Source organism: Myotis daubentonii, chromosome 8 (assembly GCF_963259705.1).
Source record: "Myotis daubentonii chromosome 8, mMyoDau2.1, whole genome shotgun sequence".
Classification (NCBI taxonomy): domain Eukaryota; kingdom Metazoa; phylum Chordata; class Mammalia; order Chiroptera; family Vespertilionidae; genus Myotis; species Myotis daubentonii.
The window spans coordinates 61,436,231-61,458,398 of NC_081847.1; the positions used below are offsets into that span (position 1 = coordinate 61,436,231).

At 39.0% G+C, this 22,168-nt stretch overlaps 1 protein-coding gene across 6 annotated transcripts in view; it reads left to right on the forward strand.

Annotated features, from left to right (window-relative positions):
• Window positions 1–22,168, forward strand: part of ARHGAP28 (Rho GTPase activating protein 28) — a 135,766-nt gene that overhangs the window by 110,456 nt on the left and 3,142 nt on the right. For 5 of the 6 annotated variants that reach the window (XM_059706590.1, XM_059706588.1, XM_059706593.1 and 2 more), the window contains 7 exons: window positions 1,419–1,581; window positions 7,217–7,299; window positions 10,637–10,834; window positions 11,171–11,284; window positions 13,606–13,662; window positions 15,992–16,116; window positions 19,594–19,658. In XM_059706590.1, coding sequence (XP_059562573.1) covers window positions 1,419–1,581; window positions 7,217–7,299; window positions 10,637–10,834; window positions 11,171–11,284; window positions 13,606–13,662; window positions 15,992–16,116; window positions 19,594–19,658 — 805 coding nt within the window. Of the gene's footprint in view, window positions 1–1,418; window positions 1,582–7,216; window positions 7,300–10,636; window positions 10,835–11,170; window positions 11,285–13,605; window positions 13,663–15,991; window positions 16,117–19,593; window positions 19,659–21,704; window positions 22,020–22,168 lie in introns of those variants that run through there. The other variant, XM_059706589.1, reaches the window with a different exon arrangement.

Below are 22,168 nucleotides of genomic sequence, written 5' to 3' on the forward strand. Positions count from 1 at the left end.
CTTAGATCCCAGTCTACACTCTCTTTTATTCGGCAAGAGTTTTATATGTATGCTTCAGTGCTTTACTAAGTGAATTTATCAGCAGAGGTTGATTTATTAGCTATATATTGAGAGCTTCTCAAGGAAAATAAGAAAAATCTCTCGATGTCTTCAAAAGGTGGCTTGAAATCATGTCTGTGTCTATTAAAGACGTGTCCTGCCAGGGCACCCATGTTTTGCAGGCTCTGGGAGCCATGAGGGCATTTATTTCTGGGGTGGTTAATGAGCTGCTCCTTGGGAGGAAAAAGTCTGATTTAAAAACTGACTCTGGCTATGCATGTCTAAGACTGGAAGGATTAGGCTCCTCATAGGAATAAAGCAGGGATCTTAAAGAAATTGAGAGTTTTCAAAGTTACATTGTAAGTATCCTTTTTGGAACTGTTAGGGTCAACAAGGGAATTGACTTCACTATCTGCTATTAATAGTAACATCTGTAGTTGAAGGAAGCAGTAGAAAGTGAGTTTGACTTTGAAAAAGAAACATGAAGAATTGGTGGCACTGATCAAGTGAATTGATAATGTAAAAAGTATCACCCAAGTAGAATTTAAGCAGGCTTAGTGTTTTGTTTCTTAAAGTATTTGCACAATGTTCCAAACCTTCTGAAGGATTGGGCAAGCATGCACACATGTGGGAGACATGTGTATGTCTTGGCTTAAAACTTTGCCATAACTGCTCCAGGAAGATGTCATTGGTTTGTAGGTTGAATGAGATCAGAGTTTCTTTATTCTGGATGTGAATTAACTGAGAGGCATACATTCATGATCTAATTTAGAAATTCTAGATGGCCAGGATAGAAAAGAAATGGAGTCTTTGTCAAAATCTAACAATATAACTGCATTATCATGTAGGGATAGGTGGCATTCTGCCAAAACCACATAAATGAAATTATGACCTGAGGAAAAAATTCTTATATTTGTGTAGAATTAGCAAATGATTTCAAGATTAACATTGTTCAAAAAGATTCTAGAAAACCATTTTAAAAATTAATTCAGGGCCCTAACCAGTTTGGCTCAGTGGATTAGAGCGTCGGCCTGCGGACTGAAGGGGTCCCAGGTTCGATTCCAGTCAAGGGCATGTACCTTGGTTGCGGGCACATCCCAGTAGGGGGTGTGCAGGAGACAGCTGATCGATGTTTCTCTCTCATCGATGTTTCTCTCTCATCGATGTTTCGAACTCTCTGTCCCTCTCCCTTCCTCTCTGTAAAAAATCAATAAAATATATTTAAAAAATTAATTCAGAAATGACTATTTCAGTTCTTTAATCATTTTGGGAAAAGTTAGGCTTTTTAATAGTTTGTGTGTGAACAGCTTTCAAAGTGGGGTGGAGGGCATCAGGTGGTAAAAGCTCATTAAATATTGACTGTTTTCCTTGATTTTCAGCAATACCGTGAAGAACTGGATGCCAAGTTTAATACTGACAAATTTAAATGGGACAAAATGTGCCATAGAGAAGCGGCAGTGATGTTGAAAGCCTTTTTCAGAGAATTACCCACTTCTCTCTTCCCTGTGGAATATATACCTGCCTTCATCACTCTAATGGAAAGTAGGTGGAAGATGTTAAGTGTGAATGGACTAAGATATAAGGTCAATAAAGTGAATTAGAGTAGAAGAAAGATACAAAATAAAATGTGATCCGAAGTGTGTGTTTGCTCTTTCCTGGCAATGCTTGGTGAAATATTGTGTTTGCTGGTAAGCAGTCATCTCTTTACATAATTAGTCTGATAGATATGATTGAGAGAGTTTTATAATCATTAAAAGGTAGAGGGGTTTGCAGAAGAAATATACTCTCGAGATTTAAATTCCTGCTCAACCGATTGTTAGCCATGCAATGAACCGTTCTGGGCTTCATTAGTGTGCCTATCAATTGCAGTTGATAGTTATGTGTCAGCGTTGTTGTGGCTATTGAGTGAAAACATCTAGAATAGTGTCTGGTGTGTAATAGTCCTTAAAAAATGTAAGTCCTCTCTATTCTTTGAATCTAAAATCCTACCCTCATGATGTAACACATAATACACGTTATACAGAATGTGTCTTCTCTTTGAAAATTATATCACAAAGTACTTCTGAAAATTACAAAGACACATAGATTAGGCCTTAAGTGAGTACTGTGGTAAAAGTATAGCAATGGAAAGTATGTGTTGTATTTGGCAATGAGGGAATGATTTGTCATGGCTTCAGCCTGAGGGTTGAATATTTCAGAGGGTGTGACAAGAGAGAAATTTAGAAAAGTAGAATGGAGCTAGATAGTGGGGCTTTCACTACTAATCTGAGGAGTTCAGGGATCACAGACCTAAATATGTACAGTAAATCCTCACTTGTCATTGATAGATTCTGCAACTATAAGTGAAACAATTATGAGGAAACCATAGGCTAATTGATATAAACAAGAGTTAAGTCATGATGAAACAATGTTGAATGCGATGATGTTATTCGAGGACTTACTGTACAAGGCTGTTAAGTAAATGGTGATTCTACATGGACAGAAAAGGACTGTGGGCAGACTGAGAGGACACGCCCCAAGTAATGAGGCAGCCACTGCTCAGCTCTGCTCTTCCCTATCTGTCTGCAGCCAGTACACTTCATTTAAGGGAGAGAATCTGGAAAGTATCCTGAAAAGGTCCACAGAGGAGTCCATAGTTCTTTGTGTGGTTTTGAAAGTGAAAAATACTACATTACAGTGAGTGATTTGAAACCAGCCAACCCCACAGGGAAGCCCAAAGGTCAGGGCTACTACCAGCAGGGAATACAGCCTTTTTGCCAGGTAGAGTAAACTTTAGTTGTAATGAGATTTTCTGAAATGAAGAATTTATAGACGTGCGTATGTGTGTTAACTCTGCCCCTCTTCATACTCTGAAACATAGAGGATATAGAGTCACTTCCACTAGGGTAATTACTTTATATTTTCAAACTTGGAACAAATATTGTCCATAAAATTAAAGGACTAATAGTTCATCAATCAAACCTGAGATATTTGCATGAAAACGTTGATAGCTTACTAAGGAAATAATGACCTCAGGACAAAAGAGACTTAACTAGGATGCAGTAAATGAATTAAGTACCAAACCATTAAACACGAAACAGAGTAGGGCCAGGTTTCCTAAATAAAATGAAAATGGATTATTTGCCAGTGTAGATTTTTAATCTTAACAGGAACTTTATAATTTATCTGAAATTGACGGAGATACAGTCTGCATCTATTTCTCCCCCATAGAAGTTTTTGGGGTTTACATTGGAAGATTATAGACAGCCCTTAGCCTGCTGTGTACTTGTTAAAATAATGCTTTCTCTGTCCCTAAATACTTGTACTGAGATGTGCTCTTGATAGTCCTGTTATTCAGTCAAACTCGTGTCAGCATGCATTAGCTGTTTTCAGAAATATCCTGCACCTGTGTCATTTTTGTTTACAAATTTGACATACATTTCTAGAAATCCACATGGGGATTGTGCTGAGAAAATATGACACAATCCCCTAAATACTCCTTCCAACTGTTCCTTCATTATGTGGTTATTTGTATTTGTCATCTACTCCTAACTTGGGTGCACACAACCTCTTGTAGCAAGTACCTGGTCACAGGAGTGTTGCCAGTATTGTGAAGCTAAGTGACTAGAAGCAGCTGACTGCCTTTCATCCATTGACTATACATAGATAGATTTTTCATCAACTTGAGAACTCCCCAGGGATTCTAGAACATAATGCTTTCTGCCAGGAACTCCCCACTAAGAGGCCATTTTGAGGAGAATACAGAGAGACAAAGCAAAACCTGGCTGCTGTAGTAAACTCCACATTTTTTCAGCACAGCTGGTTGTAGATTAACCAGTTGTGGACGGAATTGCTAAAATTCCTTCCCTGAAACGGGAAGAGTTGGCATTGAGAACAAAAGCATAAATGCCAAACGTCTAGCGCCATCTTCTGTCATTGTCAAGGAATAAAATATCAACAATCTCCAGAGATCCAAATAGAATCACCTTCCCTAAATGTCCATTTAAGATCTAGAATACGTGTCGTTAATCAGAACAAGAGAAAACACACATAGAGGTAATGACTTAGAGGCACTGAGGTGAACACTGTACACATATTAACTTATTTAATCTTTCTTTTTTAATGCCGGGCATTCTGTTTACAGAAGCTACCTTGTTTGAAGTTTTAAGTTATCATCTTTGCTGATAATATGCCTTAGAAATGGCTCGTGATTGAAGCTTTGTTGGATTCCCCAGAAGCAGCATCTCATAGTGTGTATGGAACATTTATTAGGGTGTACACATGGGTTCCACACTTCTGAAAGGGAAGGGTAAGGAAGCAGAATTGGGCAGAGGATAAGGCTGGGCAGTGGTGCAGTCTCAGCCAAGCCCTCATGCTACCCTCTGGAGAGCTCTGAAGGTGGGTGGCCTTTCAGAATGGTTTCTCAGTGCAGGGAGAAAGGTGGGTATTTTTATTCTGAATCAGGCTGTGAGTGGATATAGACTGAACCTCAGAAGACAGCATGACCTTAGGCAAAACAGCCTGGGAGAGCCATTTCTAGGAAGGCTGCCAGCTGAGGGGCTAGATCCTTCAGTCCTGAAGCGAGGATGCAGGCCGGCATCATGTTCCCTGTCCCACTACAGGCATGACGTGAAAACAAAGAGACTTTCTAAGTTCCTGAGACACCCCCACATGAAGAAGAAACAAGTGAATTTTTAGAGGCAGTCCAACATACAAAGGAAATCTTCGCTATGAAATAAAGCCCACATTTATTTTTTCTTTATTTCTTTTTTTAATTTAATACTTTATTGTTTAAAGTATTACATGTGTCTCCTCCCCCCCCCCCCATTGATCTCTCCCTGGCCGCTCCCACCCCCCAGCACATGCCGTCACTCTCGCAGTCTTGGACCTCTTAGAGGATGTCCACCCGCTGGCTTAGGCCCGCTCCCTGGGGGATCGGGCCAAAGCTGGCAGTCAGACATCCCTCAGGCAGCCCAGCAGCCCTTGGGGGATGTCCACTTGCCAGCAGGGAGCAGGCCTAAGCTTCAGTCGGACATCCTTAGCAGTGCTGAGAAGGTGGGAGAGGCTCCCACCACCACCGCTGTACTGGCAGCCGGCAGCCTGGCTTGTGGCTGAGCAGAGCTCCCCTTGTGGGAGTGCAGTGACTACCAGGGGACAGCTTCTGCATTGAGCGTCTGCCCCCTGGTGGTCAGTTGTGTCATAGTGACCAGTCATTCCCAGTTGTTCTGCTATTAGGGTCAGTTTGCATATTACCCTTTTATTATATAGGATAGAGGCCTGGTGCATGGGTGGGGGCTGGCGGTTTGCCCTGAAGGGTGTCCCGGATCAGGGTGGGGGTCCCGCTGGGGTGCCTGGCCAGCCTGGGTGAGGGGCTGATGGGTGTTTGCAGCTGGTCACACCCCCTTCAGGGTGGGGGTCACCGCTGGGGTGCTTGGCCAGCCTGGGTGAGGGGCTGATGGCTGTTTTCAGGCCGACTGAAGCTCTCAACTGCTCCTTTTTTTCTTTTTCTTTTATTCTGGGCCAGCTTTAGCTCTGGCCCCAGCTCTGAGGCCTCTGCTGCTGAAAGCAGGTATCTGGTTTGTTTGGGTTCTATAATCGAAACAATGTATAACTCCAGCTCTGAGATCCTGGCTCGCTGAAAGCAGGTTTCTGGGGTTTTGTTTAGCTTCTATATTTGTTACAATGTTTCTTAAACTGCAGGCGCAGAGGCCGGCAAGGCAGGCAGGGAACGTTAGAGTCCTCCATCACTGAAGCAAGCAAGCCTCATGTTAGTTTCAAGCTGCCTGGCTGCTGGCCGCCATCTTGGCTGGCAGTTAATTTGCATATCACCCTGATTAGCCAATGGGAAGGGTAGCGGTCATACGCTAATTACCATGTTTCTCTTTTATTAGATAGGATTGGACACTTGGGTTGTTTCCATATTCTGACTAATGTAAATAATGCTGCAGTGAACACTGGGATGCATATGTCTTTTCCAGTTAGTGTTTTCATTTTCTTAGGATAGATACCCAGAAGTGAATTGTTGGATCATATGAAAAATTTGTTTTAATTTTTTGAGGCACCTCCATACTATTTTCCATAGTGGCTGTACCAATTTACATTCCCACCAACTGTACACAAGGGTTCCCTTTTCTCCATATCCCTGCCAACATCTGTTATTGTCTTTTTTATAATAGCCATTCTAACAGGTGTGAGGTAATATTTCATTGTGGTTTGATTTGCATTTCACTGATGATTAATCATGGTGAGCATCTTTTCTTGTACCTGTTGGCCACCTAAATGACTTTGGAAAAATGACTGTTCTTCTGCCCATTTTTAAATCACATTGTTTGGGGTTTTTTGCTATTGAGTTGTATTAGTTCTTGATGTTTTGGATATTTGCCCCTTAATATATAATGATTCACAGATGTAATGATTTGCAAATGTTTCTGACATTCAGCAGGTTGCCTTTTCATTTTGTGGATGGTATCCTTTCCTGTATAAATGCTGTTGAGTTTGATATAGTCCTTCTTGTTAATTTTTCTTTCTGCTGCTTTTGCTTTTGGTGTCAGATTCAGAAATTCATCACCGAGACCTGTGTCGAAGACCCACTGCCAATGCTTTCTTCTAGGAGTTTTATGGTTCCAGGTCCTTCGTATAAGTCTTTACTCCATTTTGAGTTTTAAGTCATTTAACTTTTATAACAGCCAGCGAGGGAGGTGTAAAGACTACTTCCATTTTGCAAATGATAAAATAGAAGCAACAAGGGGTTAAATAACCTGCCCAAGGTCCCTCAGTGACTAAGCAGTACCTGCAGGATTGGAAGCTGCTTATGTGGCCCATGTTCCTAATAATTGTATTTTGCTGCTTCTTTATGTGGAAACAAGATTTATTTTCTCTTGAATTGAACTTCAAGCTTTCTGTTTATAGCATAAAAGTAAAGTAAAGCCTATGAAAGCACTTTGAAATGGGAAATGTTTTATAAATCCAGAATTATTTTGAGGATCTTGGCCACTTGCCTCTACAATGGCATCACGGGGTGTGAGAGGGGAGCTGATAGACTGTCCACGTGAACAAATTTAATTGTTGGGCACAAACACTGAGTCCTTACCACCGAGAGCTGTCAGGAGCCCTCCTCTGCCAGCAGACGTAGCGAGGAATGCTGTCAGAATATATCAGTGGTGTTCCAAATAAGTGGTTATTTCTGTTTTCTTGTTAGGAGGGCCTCACATCAGAGTACAGTTTCAAGCCTTACACCTCATGGTCATGGCACTGCCTGATGCCAACAGGGACACAGCTCAGGTATGTTGTATTGACCTCATGTTTTATCATTGGCTCTTGTTGGTCAGAAGAAATGGCTCAGATGGAAAAGCGAAAAACAAGCTGAGCATGCTGTAAACCTGTTCCCTTCCATGCTCCCATTGCTCTTCTCCGGAGGAAGACAGGAAAGAATATAAATCTTGGAGTCTTCCTTGACCATTTCAGTGTCATTCATTCAATCTGTTAGATAGTGAATGTCTACCATGTGCCAGGCCCTGGGCGAGGGTTAGGATTAGGAAAAGCAAACATGGACGACTTAAGTAGAATCATGTCAGAAATAAACAAGAATATTATGTAAGTTGTAAAATATAAAACTCTATAATTGCTGGTCCTCAGCTGCCCACCTCAGTCTAGTGGCAAAAGATCTGAGGAGTGTACTTGGGAAGGAATTTTAAAATCAGTGATTTAATTTTTTTAAATATTCATGCCTTAACATTTGCAAATTCAAATTAAAGAATTCTACAATCTCTGAATTTTAGAGGTTACAAGCTAGGAACTTGTCATTGTATGGATTAGGAAAATTAAACTCAGAAAAGTGATTTCTCCATTAACATATGATGGAACATTTAATAGAATCCTGTTCCATAGTTCTTCATCCCAAATATCCCTCCTTTCATTTCAAATTCATTCTGTTGCTGTATGATGGTAAAAAATCAAAGTTTCTCTTGCTATTTTGATAGTGATTCTGTATACGATAGGGCATTTGTTATAAGTATGATAGGTGTTGAGAATCTTTGAACTGAGGTTAGATGAGTTAGAAAGAGCTAGTAATTTTGAGGCCAGTAAAAATAATGCTTAAAAAAATATGATTCTTTTTAAAAAATATTTTATTGATTTTTTTACAGAGAGGGGTAAAGAGTTAGAAACATCGACCAGCTGCCTCCTGCACATCCCCTAATGGGGATGTGCCGGAAACCAAGATACATGCCCTTGACTGCTGGGGTCCAACCCCAGCAGGTCCAGGGGTTCCCCAAAGGTGTGGACGGAGTCGGCGAAGAAGGAATGACACAGAGACAGCGTTCGGTTGATCAGCAGCCTAGCCAGGATCTCTAGCCAAGTTCTGGTCTGGATCTTCAGAGAGGTTCTGCTTAGGATCTCCAGAGAGGTTCTGTCCAGGTTCGCCAGTCAGGTTCTGTAGCCAGGTTCTAGTCAGGCTCTCCTGCCAATCTCCGCAGTCAGGTTCAGTCCAGGATCCCCTGCCATGCTCTCTCGCCAGGCTCCGCCTCCAGGCTCCGAGGCCAGTCCCTGTCCAGGATCCTCCAGCATGCTCTCTCCAGCGAAGTTCTTCTGTCTCTAGAGAACGTTCTGTGTAGGTTCTGTGCCTAGGCTCTGTCTCTCTTGGTCCTGTCTTCCAAGCCCTGTGTCCTTAGTTCTGTGTTCTGAGTTCTGTGTCTTTCTGTCTTGTTACAACTGTATTTATACCAGTTGATTCAATCCTATCAATCTCTATTACAAAGGTTAGGGCGTTTCTTATCTCCATTCCAGGGAGTAAAGATTATGTAGCTTAAGCATGATTGTTCATAGTTAAAGTGATTAATTACCCGCCTGGCACTTAGTTGAGGGGTTTTATTCCCTCCCTGACTTCAGGGAAAAATCCCTACCTGGGGAAACAACCTTTCTCGGAGAGGTGACCTTGGTTAAAACACACAGTGCTAAGGGGAGCAAACATATTAAGAACAGTATGCCATATATGCCAGGTCCCTTGAAACAGCAAGGATGGACCGGCTCCCGGCACTTGACTGGTATCGAACCTGGGACCCTTCAGTCCGCAGGCTGACCCTCTCTCTATCCACTGAGCCAAACTGGTCAGGGCTAAATATGATTCTTAATGCTGCCTCTTATCAGACATTTTAATTTAATGAGGACCCTTCCTCCCACATAGTGAAAATACCTATGTTAATTATATGTTAATTATATTCTCAATCCAAAGGTGGGGGTTGACTATGACATAAGAACCTTTCTCTAATACAATTTGGTAATTTTTCAAAAGCTGGAATTTATTAGTTTTTTACTTTGTCTAAGCAATGATCTTTTATCCAAAAAAATGCATCAGCTATCAGATATCTCAGTCAAAATATTATCTATCCTTTCATATAATTGAGGATGTAGTAATTATCAGGAAATTCATTACATTTCTAACAAAAGATCTTCAAAAAACATTGTGGAACTTGTGAAGAATCAATCTCTCTCTCTCTCTCTCTCCCTCTCTCTCGGCCTCCCTCCCCTCTCCCCTTTTCTCCCCATCCTTTCCTCTCTCCCATTCTAAATTGTGACTGGAACTAGATTGACATTGGTGTGGTGTACATAGAAATCAAGAGCTCTGGCTCAAGAATCAGATGTCTTCAGTTCAAATCCTGGCTTTGCTACTTAATGAACTGATGCTTGACAAGGCTATCAATTCTTCTCCACCTTAGTTTCTCATCTATAAAACTATATTAATATTGGTACCTACCACACAAGATTTTGAAATATGATAAAATCAGTGGATATACATAAAGTACTGAGAATAATGCCTGGCTCATAATAAACCCTCAGATAAATGTTAACTATTATTATTCTTATGTGCTGTCCATTTTCTCATTACAAATACTATAGCAGAATTCAAACTTGAGAAACTAAAATGCATCTCCCTTCAGGATTTCAGTCCTCTTGGTGAATTTCAGAAGGTCTGATAAACATTTATACTTTGTTGGCTTAGCCAAACTGTTATTAAGCTTTCTCAAAGCTTAAAAAAAAAATTTTAAAACAGCTGCATGTAAGCATTTCCCTTTGGTCTACTGAAGATTCCAAAATTGAAAAACAATGGAAAAATGATATCCACTAAGTAAAATTTAAATTTTTTTTCAATTGTGTTTACATTTGGCCTGAGGAATGAGATACTCACTTTTTTTAAAAAATGAATCTTCCTTTCCCAAGAAAACAGTAGTTTTTAACAGTGAGGCTTTAAATTAAGAGTTGTTTTTTTAATTACTTTTCTTCAAAATGAAATTACATGTTATTTATCTTTTTTGAGATACAGTATTTTCTAGTCCTAGTTTACTATTTATTTTTAGTATTTGTCAAAAGGATAAAAGAAAAGAAAATGCAAACTATTATTTATAGAGATTCCACTATAATAAACTCCATAAAAACTATTCACATTTCTCATCAGCACTTTTAAGCAAGTAAAGGGGAGCATGACATTGAGCCATTCTGTACTTCTGAGAATAATCTGACAGTTTTCCCGAGGCACAGTAAATGGGTGCAGAAATGGATGAAGATGATCATTGGTGCCTTTTGATAATTTACATTAGTGTGACACGATGCTGTATCTTCTCAGGCCCTCATGACATTCTTCAATAAAGTGATTGCCAATGAATCAAAGAACCGAATGAGCATATGGAACATTTCTACCATAATGGCACCAAACCTTTTCTTCAGCAGAAGCAAGCATTCTGACTATGAAGAATTACGCTTAGCAAACACTGCAGCTCACATCATCCGCCTAATGCTTAACTACCAGAAAATTCTATGGAAGGTGAGTAGTAGTGTGATAACCTTAATGGACTCCTTTCAAGTCTACCAGCACCCAGGAAACAATGGCTCCATGAGGAAGCAATGCCCTTAGTCACAGGGAAGAAATATGAGAATATAATCCCAGGTTACCTGTAGCATCGTTATGCATTCTTTGAGGGCTGCTCCTGAACTTGGCTTCTCTTTTTAAATATGAATTCTAATAGTTTTTTCTAATTTTTACAAGGACAAATGCCACAGTATACTGAGTGGCTATGAATTACTGTAACTGAAGACAGAATCTACTGGGAAGGTTTAATTCAAGTGTTTTCCTTCAGGTCAAGCTATTTTTCTTCTCCAGGTCCCATCTTTCTTAATCAATCAAGTCCGAAGAATGAATGAAGCCACCATGTTGTTAAAGAAGCAGCTCCCAAGTGTCAAAAAATTGCTACGGAGGAAGACCATAGAACGAGAGGTAATAATAAACATGGATGCAAATGTTAGAACCCAGATTTTTATTTCTCAGAATGAGGCACAAAGTAGCTTCTCATTTAGAACCAGAAATTTTATATTCTCACCAAATGCCAGTCTTGTGACTATAAACTTTGTGGAAATTGTGTCCGTGGCAAAATATTGTGATCTTTTCGTTTTGCTATGCATTTTGGTTGACGTTTTTGAAATACCTTTCTCATGCTTACTGTTTTATTCTGTCAAGTACTTTAGGCTAAAATGGTTCTCACAAAAACTGAAAGTTGGCCGAAACCGGTTTGGCTCAGTGGATAGAGCGTTGGCCTGCGGACTGAAAGGTCCTAGGTTCGATTCCGGTCAAGGGCATGTACCTGGGTTGCGGGCACATCCCCAGTAGGAGATGTGCAGGAGGCGGCTGATCGATGTTTCTCTCTCATCGATGTTTCTAACTCTCTATCTCTCTCCCTTCCTCTCTGTAAAAAATCAATAAAATATATTAAAAAAAAAACAAAACTGAAAGTTGATGTTTTAGTCCCTATGAATTAGATTTAAGAATTTAAAATATCTGATACATAGAGAAGGAAACTTCTTTAGTGATTGAATTCTGAAAGAATATCTTAGCCTCAGGTTGTTTTGTGTAAATTCATTGCATTCTGAAGAATATTTGCATTAGCACAGTTTGTATAGAGGCGAATAATGGAAAGAGGTGCAAAATATCCTCACACTAGGATATTTTTCCATTGTTTTCAGACAGAGTGGAAGGGAGGGAGGCGGGGAAAGCGGGGAGAGAGAGAAAGAAAAACATCAATGTGAGAGAGACACAATGATTGGTTGCCTCCTGCAGGTGCCCTGACCAACCCAGCAGGGCTAGGGATCTAACCCGAGGCACATGCCCTTGACCAGGAATGCAACCCCAACTCTTTGGACTGCAGGCCAGTGCTCTAATCATCGAGCCAAACCGGTGAGGGCTAGAAGAATTATCTTTATTGCTTTAATTTAACTTGAGGATGATTATGAGTGTCAGGCATAGCGTTTTACCTTGAGGAGGATAGAGAGATACATGAAACTCACTTTGCCCCTTAAAGGAATTTACACCTAATGTGGGAGACAGGTGTGTAGAGAGCTAGGGATATGCATTAGGTGCCAGATCAACTGTGCCCACAATGTGTAAGGACCATGCAGAGGAGAAAGAAATGTGCTCCAACACGGGAAATCGTGAACAGCTTTGTGGAAAAAGTGTAACTCGAGCTGCATGTTGAAGGATGGATAGCATTTTGAAGGGAGAAAAGACGGGAAAGCTCATCCAGGGAGAGGAATGGTAAATGCCAAGGTGGTGAGTGCTGCTGGTTGACTTATCACAATCATAATGAATGGTTGTATTCCCTTATTGGTAATAGGCAAAGTGACTTTAGATCAAGTAGAACCAAGACATTTATATATTTTAAAAAATTGTTTTGACAAAAATTCACATAATAGAAAATTCACCATTTTAATTATTTTGAAATGTACAATTCATTGGTTTGGATGTATTCACAATGTCATGCAACTATCACCATCATCAGATTCCATAATATTTTCATCATCCCTAAAAGAAACCCCGTGCCAATTAAGCACTCATTCTTCATTACTCCCTCTCCACAGCCCCTGAAAAACATTAATCTACTTTTTGTTCTGAGTTGACCTATTTTGGACATTTCATATACATGGAATCATACAATATATGGTCTTTTGTGTCTGACATCTTTCACTTAGCAAAATGTTTTCAAGGTTCATCATATTGTAGCATATATTACTACTTCAGCTCATATAAGCATCTTTTCATGTGCTTATTGGCCATTTGTATATCTTCCTTGGAGAAATATCTACCCAGATATTTTCTCATTTTTGTTTGGGTTATTTGAATTTTTATTATGTTGTAAAACTTCATATATTCTATATACAAAGTCCCTTATCAGATGCCCTGCATCTTGGTGATGATTCCACACCAGCCCACAAAGCCTTCGCCTCTGCTTCTTCTGCACGACATTCCACAGGCACATCATAATCTATTTAAGCTACCCCATATTATGAACAGTTAGATGGTGTCCAGGCTTTTGAAGAGTTTTATATCAGTGAATAAACTTGTTTTATGTCATTTTTCAAAAATGAAATATAGTTGTAGGATAAATTTGTAGATTTGGAATTGCTGGATTAAAGTACATATTTATTTTATAATTTGGTAAATATTCCAAAATATTTTCCATAAAGATTGTACCAGTTTGTACTTCCAACAGCAGCAATGTTTGTCTTTCCAACATTAATCCTAAAAACTAAATGTGTTTTATTTAGGTTACAAGCCCCAAGACTTCAAAGGTACTACAAAAATCACCCTCTTTAAGAAGAATGGTAAGAAAACAAATAATTTCCTTTCCTCCCTAATTATTAGCTTCCTACATAGTATTCCCTGGCTACATCCAGGATATCTGTGTATAATTTTGGTCATGGTATATCCTTCAAACTTGACATTTTTATTGTGACACAACTAAATGATGATTCAAAATGTGTGGTTAGGCATCTCTACACAAGCAGAAATTAGAAGGAAATGTGATTTTTATGATCACAGGTTCGATAATGTCAGGGGTAGGGAATTTATCTTACAGAGGCTTCTGGAAAGATGGGAGGGGAAGGATATGAAATGAACAAGGGTAGCTCAAGAATACAGTCTTGGCTGCAATGAAGCAGGGGCACTCTGCCCCATTCCAAGTCTACATCCTGTCTGTATATTTCCCACCGTTCTCTCCTGGTTCTGCTGGGAATAGTAGAATAGTCCTATAAGAATCAACCCTATTTTAAAATATTTTGTATTCGTTTTCTAGTGCCGCCATAACAAAGTACCACAGACTGGATTACTTAAAACAATAGAAATTCACTCCCCATAGTTTTGGAGGCTAAAAGTCCAAAATCAAGGAATTGGTTTGGTTGATTTCTTCTGAGGGCCATGAAAGCAGAACCTATTCTTGACTTCATTTCTAGATTTCCATAATGCCATCAATATTTACATTCCTTAGCTTGTCAGTGCATTCCAATCACTGCCTCTGTCTCTATATGCATTCACTCTGTGTATGTGTCCCCGTCTCTTCTCCTCTTTTAAGGACACCAGTCACACTGGATTAAGGGCCTTCCCTACCTGGGATGAGCTTATCTTAGCTATTATATCTGCAATGACCCTATAAATAAAGTCATATTCTCAGATATTGGGGGTGAGGACTTCAACATACCTATTGTGGGGAACACAATTCAACACATAACATTCTTTCTAGGGTAGATATTAAATCACTTCACATAAACCTACATCAACAATTTCATCTTTTGAGAATATACAGATTTATAATGATTACCTGAAGAGTAGCCAGACCCTCAAACAAATAGAAACTTGTTTCTATTCACCTATAGTTAGAGAATTAATCATTAAAGCACTCAAAATTTTGAAACAAAGGAATTTTCCAATCAATCTTGACAAAACAGAAATTTCTATTAATTAGAAAGCAACATTTTTTAAAATATTTTTTTATTTTTTAAAATACATTTTATTGATTTTTTTTCAGAGAGGAAGGGATAGGGATAGAGAGTTAGAAACATCGATGAGAAACATTGATTAGCTGCCTCCTGCACACCCGTCACCGGAGATGTGCCCGCAACCAAGGTACATGCTCTTGACCAGAATCAAACCTGGAATCCTTCAGTCCGCAGGTTGATGCTCTATCCACTGAGCCAAACCGGTCAGGGCAACATTTGTTAATATGTCATTTAGATGGGAGTTCCAGAGTCCCCAAGCCAATTATGTTACATAATAGCAGAGACATTCTCTTTCCCAATAGCAGTCCATGTCTGCCCTTCACAGTGTTATTAGCACACATGGAGGGATAAGTCTCAAGTGTCCATCTGGAGTTCACTTTGGGCTGACTAAAGAAAAGGGATATTTAAAAAGTCATATTTTCTAATTGATTTTTTACTTTTTCAGGTTGATATTAAAATATATTGAAATATAGAACTCTGCTTACAGTAGGCTTATTTAGAATACTAGAGGCCCAGTGCACGAGATTTGTGCACTCAGGAGGGAGGGGTGGCCCGCAGCCCAGCCTGTGCCCTCTCGCAGTCTGGGAGCCCTTGGGGGGGTGTCCGATTAATGGCTTAGGCCCGCTCCCCCAGGGAGCATCAGTGTGACATCCTATTTGCTGCTGCAGAGGCCACCACCGCAGCCCTCGCCAGCCTTTAGCAGTGGGCCTGGCTTCTGGTTGAGCAGCGCTCCCCATGTCGGAGCTCACTGACCACCAGGGGGCAGCTCCTGCATTGAGTGTCTGCCCCCGGGTGGTCAGTGTGCACCATAGCCACCGGTTCGATTTGCATATTACCCTTTTATTACATAGGATTGTTCAAGGAAATGCAGTAATAGAAACTTTAGTTGTTTTATTATAACCCAGGCCTACTCCTCTCATGATTTGAAGGCATTAATATACAACCTAAGTTTGTGGTGACAGTAAAATTCCAGGTTAAGTTTTGTCGAATCTCCCATTAAAAAGAAAGCAGTGTTTCATTCTGGTTAAATATTAGTCATGTTTACATGTTTTCCTAGTTCAGAGTGCCACTGGTTTGTATATCTCTTAAATGCAAACATTGAACTGATTGATGTTCATCCTAGTTTGACAGAATGTACTGAATTTTTCCTCATTGTCAGTCTGATGTGCCAGAAGGAGTCATAAGAGTCCATGCTCCACGTCTCTCGAAGGTTTCCATGGCCATTCAGCTCAGTAGTCAAACCAAAGCCAAAGACATACTGGCAAAATTTCAATATGAGAACAGGTGAGTAAACGTGAATAAAGGTCTCTGTACAAAGATGATGAACTTTTTTCAGAGAGTAACTTTCCAGGAATTTACAGATTTGGCCTTTTTGAAAAATTAGAACCAGTTACTTTGGAAACTTTACCAATAAGTGAAAAGTCAAAAGTAGAGTAAGAAGTTAGTAGGCCAGAAAATTGTCAGTAACAGAAGTTTTGGTTTATTTAAAGGAACTTCTACAAGTGGGATTCTTTATTTTCTTTTTTTTAATTGAGGTATAATTAACATATAACATTCATTTCTCGCATACAGCATAATAATTTGAGAGTTGTATATATTGCAAAATTATCACCACAGTAAGTCTAGTTCATATTTGTCACTGTACAGTTACATTTCTTTCTTGTGATGAAAACTTTCAAGATCTACTCTCTTAGCAACTTTCAAATATACCATCACATTGTACATTATATCACCATGACTTATTTATTTTATAATTGGAAATTTGTACCCCCTTCACTCATTCCCCCAATTCCACCCCCTTACCTTGGCAATTGCCAATCTTTTCTCTGTATCTGTGAGACTGTTTTTTGGTTGTGGTGGTGGTTTTGTATTTTTAGATTCCACATATGAGATTATGTGCTATTTGTCTTTCTCTGTAGGACTTATTTCACTTAGCACCATGCCCTGAAGCTCCATCCATGTTTTTATTGCAAATAGCAAGGTATCATTTTGATGATTGAATAATATTCCATCATATATATCACATTTTCTTTATCCATTTATCCATCAATGGACACTTAGGTTGTTTCCATATTTTGGCTATTGTAAATAATGCTGAAAAGTTCCTTTTTTAGATATGGAAGCTGGTTATATGATGTGTACACTTTTTGCATGATTACTACTATATAAGTTCATACATATAAAGCTTTCATAAAAAAAAAAAGAAGGGTAGACAGAGGCCAACAGGAGTCTCACACATTTACTCCTTTTCTGCCGCTGGCCCTGATACCTACAACACTGTAAATAGTTACCCTTGGGCAGTAATAGAGGGACCTGAAATTCCATTTGAGGGATTTGGGCATCCAATAGATTTCTACTTACAAAGTTGTTTCTATATGCTCATGTATACCTTTTGTAGAAAGAAATTTTGGACATTCATGAGCCAAAAAAAAACCCACCCAGAAATGACCTTGATCTAAACCTCACATTTTATACAAAAATTAACCCAAAATGGATAATAGAATTAAGTGTAAAACATAACTTTTGGAAAATTGCTTACAACAAAACTTTTGTGATATAAGGCTAATGAAGAATTCTTAGACTTAACATTGAAAGCATGATCCATAAGAGATAAACATTTATAAATTAGACTTTATCAAAATTGAAATATACACTGAAATAACCAATAAAAATGATGAAAAGACAAGCTAAAGACTTGAAAGAAAATATTTACAAACCACACATTCAAAAAAGGTCTAGCCCTAACCGGTTTGGCTCAATGGATAGAGCATTGGCCTATGGACTGAAGGATCCCAGGTTCGATTCCAGTCAAGGGCATGTACCTTGGTTGCGGGTACATCCCCGGTGGGGGCTGTGCAGGAGACAGCTGATCGATGTTTCTAACTCTCTATCCCTCTCTCTTCCTCTCTGTAAAATATCAATAAAATATATATATTTTTAAAAAGGTCTAGTATCTAGAATATGTAAAGAACACTCAAAACTCAACAATAAAAACAAATAACAAAAATCAATACAAATTGATTTTTGTTGTTGTTCCTTTTTGTCACCAGAAAGGATATGCAGATGACAAATATGCACATGAAGAAATATTCAGCATCTTTAATCATTAGACACCTATAAGAATAGCTAAAATAAAAAAAATAATGATAAGTTCAAATAATGACAAAAACATAGAGAAACTTGATCACTGGTGCATTGCTGATGGGAATGTGAAATGGTACAGTCATTCTGTAAACCAGTTTGATAGTTTCTTATACCACTAAATATGCAGTTATCATGTGAACCCAGCATTTACACTCCTAGGCATGTATCTCAAAGAAATTAAGACCCATGTTCCCACAAAATGCTGTGCACAAATGCTTACAGCAGCTTTATCTATAATAATAAAAACTGGAAAAAACCCAGGTGTTCTCTAACAGGCAGATGACTAAACAAACTACAGTATGTCCATACCATGGTATACTATTCAGCAATAAAATTTAGCAAATTGAATGAATATCCAGGGAATTTATACTGGTGGGGGAAAAAAACAATACAAAAGAATTTCATACTGTATGTTTCCATTTCCATTTCCATAACATTTTCAAATGACAAATTTATAGAAATGTAGATAAGGGCTAGAGGATGGGGGTATGGATAGGGACAGGGAGAGAAGGTGGGGGTGACTATAAAGGGGAAAGGAGGGATCTCGTGGTGATGAAAATGTACTGTCTCTTTTTTGTTGTTCATCCTCACCCGAGGATATTTTTTCCATTAATTTTTAGAGAGAGTAAAAAGGAGGGAGAGGGAGAGAGAGAAAGAGAGAAACATCAATGTTAGAGAGACACTTGGAATTGTTGCCTCCTACCCTGACTAGGGATTGAACCTGCAACCCATATACGTGCTCTTGACCGGGAATTGAACCTGTGACCTTTAGGTGTGTGGGCTGATGCTCTAACCGCTGAGAAACACGGTCCAGGGCATGTTCCATATCTTGACTGAATCATTTAGCATGATGGTTGTAATATTGCACTAGTGTTTAAAGACTTTTCTATTAGAGGAAATTGGGTAAAGGGCATACAGGATCTGTCTGTATTATTTCTTACAACTACATTCAAATTTACAGTTATTTCAAAAAGTTTAATTTAAAAAAAAACAAAGGAGAGCGTACATATTCTTCCTCACGATAGTGAGAAAAATCTTTTTGAAGAAATCAAGCTGAAAGTCATTCCTGAAGTGGGATAGAGATCAGAAATGGTCTTTTCAGACTCTTCTACCCCAGCATTCTAGTCTGGGGTAGAAAAATTTCATGGGGCAATCATTTCTCTGACTGACTTTTACTATAGGGCAAAGTCATGGAATGAAAGCAATGTTAGACAGTAGCAAAGCATTAATTAGTCAAGCTTAGAAATGTGACATGGGCTGAGGAGAGAATCCCATTCAGTTTTGGGAAAATATGGAAATGAAACCTGACTTTTTTGAACTAAGAGTGATGCGACCAATGACCAGGCATAATGAAGCACCCAGCTGCTCCTTGGCCAGTGTGATATGTCAGTAGCAGTTACCTCTCTAAGTGGAGCTGACAGTTGTGGATAAATGGGCCCCAGTTGCCGTGGAAGTCTGTGTCAAACAAAAAGCTTTTATCATAACTTCAGTCATAATGATTTGTGGGTATATTTCACTCAAGGTAGAATGAATTGTGTGTTGCCATGGTTATTTAATCTACAGATTAACCTCCGATTATGAAAGGGTTAAACTTATGTTGCTTTCTCTTTTTTTCAGTCATGGTTCTTCAGAATGCATTAAAATTCAGAACCAAAGGTTATATGAAATTGGAGGAAATATAGGTAAGGATTCTTTAACATTTTTACTCGTAAATTCTCTGGTTACTGTAAAAGAAATATGATATTATTATAAAAGTATATTTTATAAGTTTCTTAGATATAAACTCAAAATCAGTGAATTTTTTATTTTTTAACCTCATGTAAAAACAGTATGACTTTCCTAAAATATTTTCAGAATTTAAATGTGAATGTTTTAGTTTATATAGAGTAGACTTTTGGATCTTTTAAATGTGCCTCAAAGTTGGAAAATCTCTTTCTGGAGATTCTTGCAAAACAAAGGAAAGAACATCATGGAACGTTTAGTTAACTTCCCTATTTTCACTAGTAGCCCAACTTCATTCTTCCTATTTCCCTGACGGTGAAAAAGGAATCCAGAGCCTAACCAGTTTGGCTCAGTGGATAGAGCGTCAGCCTGTGGCCTGAGGGGTCCCGGGTTCGATTCTGGTCAAGGGCATGTACTTGCGGCTGATCGATGTTTCTCTCTCATCAATGTTTCTAACTCTCTATTCCTCTCCCTTCCTCTCTGTAAAAAATCAATAAACTATATTTTAAAAAAGAAAAAGGAATCCAAAGAAAATTCCCTCTACTTTCTTCTGTGTCTGTGTCTTCTGCTTGCCTTCCTCACAGTCCAGAGGAAATATCTGTGCTCCTATTTAAGACCAACTCTTCCACTCAAGTCTCACTTTATGTCCCCCCTGCCCAGTTAGGACCTTGATACAGGTATTCCCCCATTCTCTCTTGTATCATCAGCTTTCCCTCCAACTGCATCATTTCTATCTGCATAAAAATTTGGTAATTTCTCTCATTTTTAAATTTGTTTTTTATTGATTTGAGAGACAGAGGAAGGGAGAGAGGGAGAGAGAGAGAAACATGAATGAGAAGGAAACATCATGGATGGGCTGCTTCCTGCATACCTCCTTTCTGGGGATCAAGCCCACAATCCAGGCATGTGCCCTGACCAGGAATAGAACCGCCAACCTTTCAGTGCATGCCCTGAACCACACCAGCCAGGACATGTCTCTCATTTTTACAAAATTCTCTCTTGACCCCCTTCCAGTCAACACCCATTTTTGTTCTGCTTTACAGCAAAAACTCTGAGAATCAGTTGTCTAAACTTCCATTTCTTCCTCTTGTTCGCTCTTAAAACCACTCCAGTCAAGCTTTAGCTTCAACACTTAATCAAAATTGCTCTCTTGTCTAGGTCACCGGAGAACTCTTACCTTGTGAAATCCAACAATTCAGCCTGTCTTTATAACTACCTGAGTTGATCTTTCCCTTCTTTGAAAAACACTTTCTTCATCTGGTCTCAAGGACAACCTAAGCTCTGGCTTCCCTCCCGCTACGCTGGCTACTCATGGGTGTCTTTTGCCCATTACTTATCCTCTCACCCTCTTAAGATTGGAGAGCTGTAGGGTTCAGTCCTTCCACCTCTTCTTTATCTACATTTAACTTCCTTGGGGAGCTCAGTTTATCTCCTTGCTTTGGATACACCTGTATGTTGATGCCTCTCACATTTACACCCTGACTTTCCCTCAAACACCAACCTTGTGTATTCAATCACTGGGCACACTCTGCTTTGGGTCTTTGCATTTGCTGACTTTTGCCTAGAACTCTCTCTCTTTTAGATTGGTCATTCCTCGCTCCCTCTTGCAGGCCTTTGATGAATATCACCTTCTCAATAAACCTTCCTGGATTATATCTTCTCTATGTTCCTTCCATGCTTGGTTGTTCTCTGATGTTCTCATCATTATCGGACTTTGCTTTACATTATACTAGCTTATTTCCCAGTTGCCTTTTCCACTTTTAGAATGTGAGTACCCATAGGGCAAGTACTTTTGACTGTCTGATGCATTGCTGTAGCCCCAGCCCCTAGAATCGTTCCTGGAACATGATAACTCTCAATAAGTAGTTGATAAATGAATGACTCAAGCGAGCAGTCAGATCTTGGTAGTTTTGCTTGAGACTTTAATATGAATTTCAAACACACTGTATATAAAATACACTGTATGTATTTTATCACATAGAATGATCTTTTGTTGTTATTTCCAGATCTTCTGCCTATGGTCATTGTATCCATCGTAAAGAAATTAAAATGAACTTGCTTTTAATCTTCTCTAGTCCTGGTCAAGTTACTATCTGTAAAACCATTAGAGGACATGTATTACTTTATAAATGATCATTTTATACCTGAAACAAGTCCTTGCCATATTTTTTCTAATAAGTGTGGCGAGTCTAGGAAACAATTTGCCTGTGGTTGATACGTATTTTCCACAATTTCACATGGGATTTATTTTAAGTACTTGACAGCCAGGAAGAAACAAAGAAAGAAAGGAGGGAAGGAAGGAAGACAGGCAAGCTTTGATAAGAATCTTTAAGATGTATCTACAGTCATGTTTTTGGTCAACAATTGACTGTATATATGACAGTGGCCCCATTAGATTATATTGGAGCAGAAAAATTCCTATTGCCTAGTGACATTGTAACTGTCATATATAGCAGAACACATTAGTCAC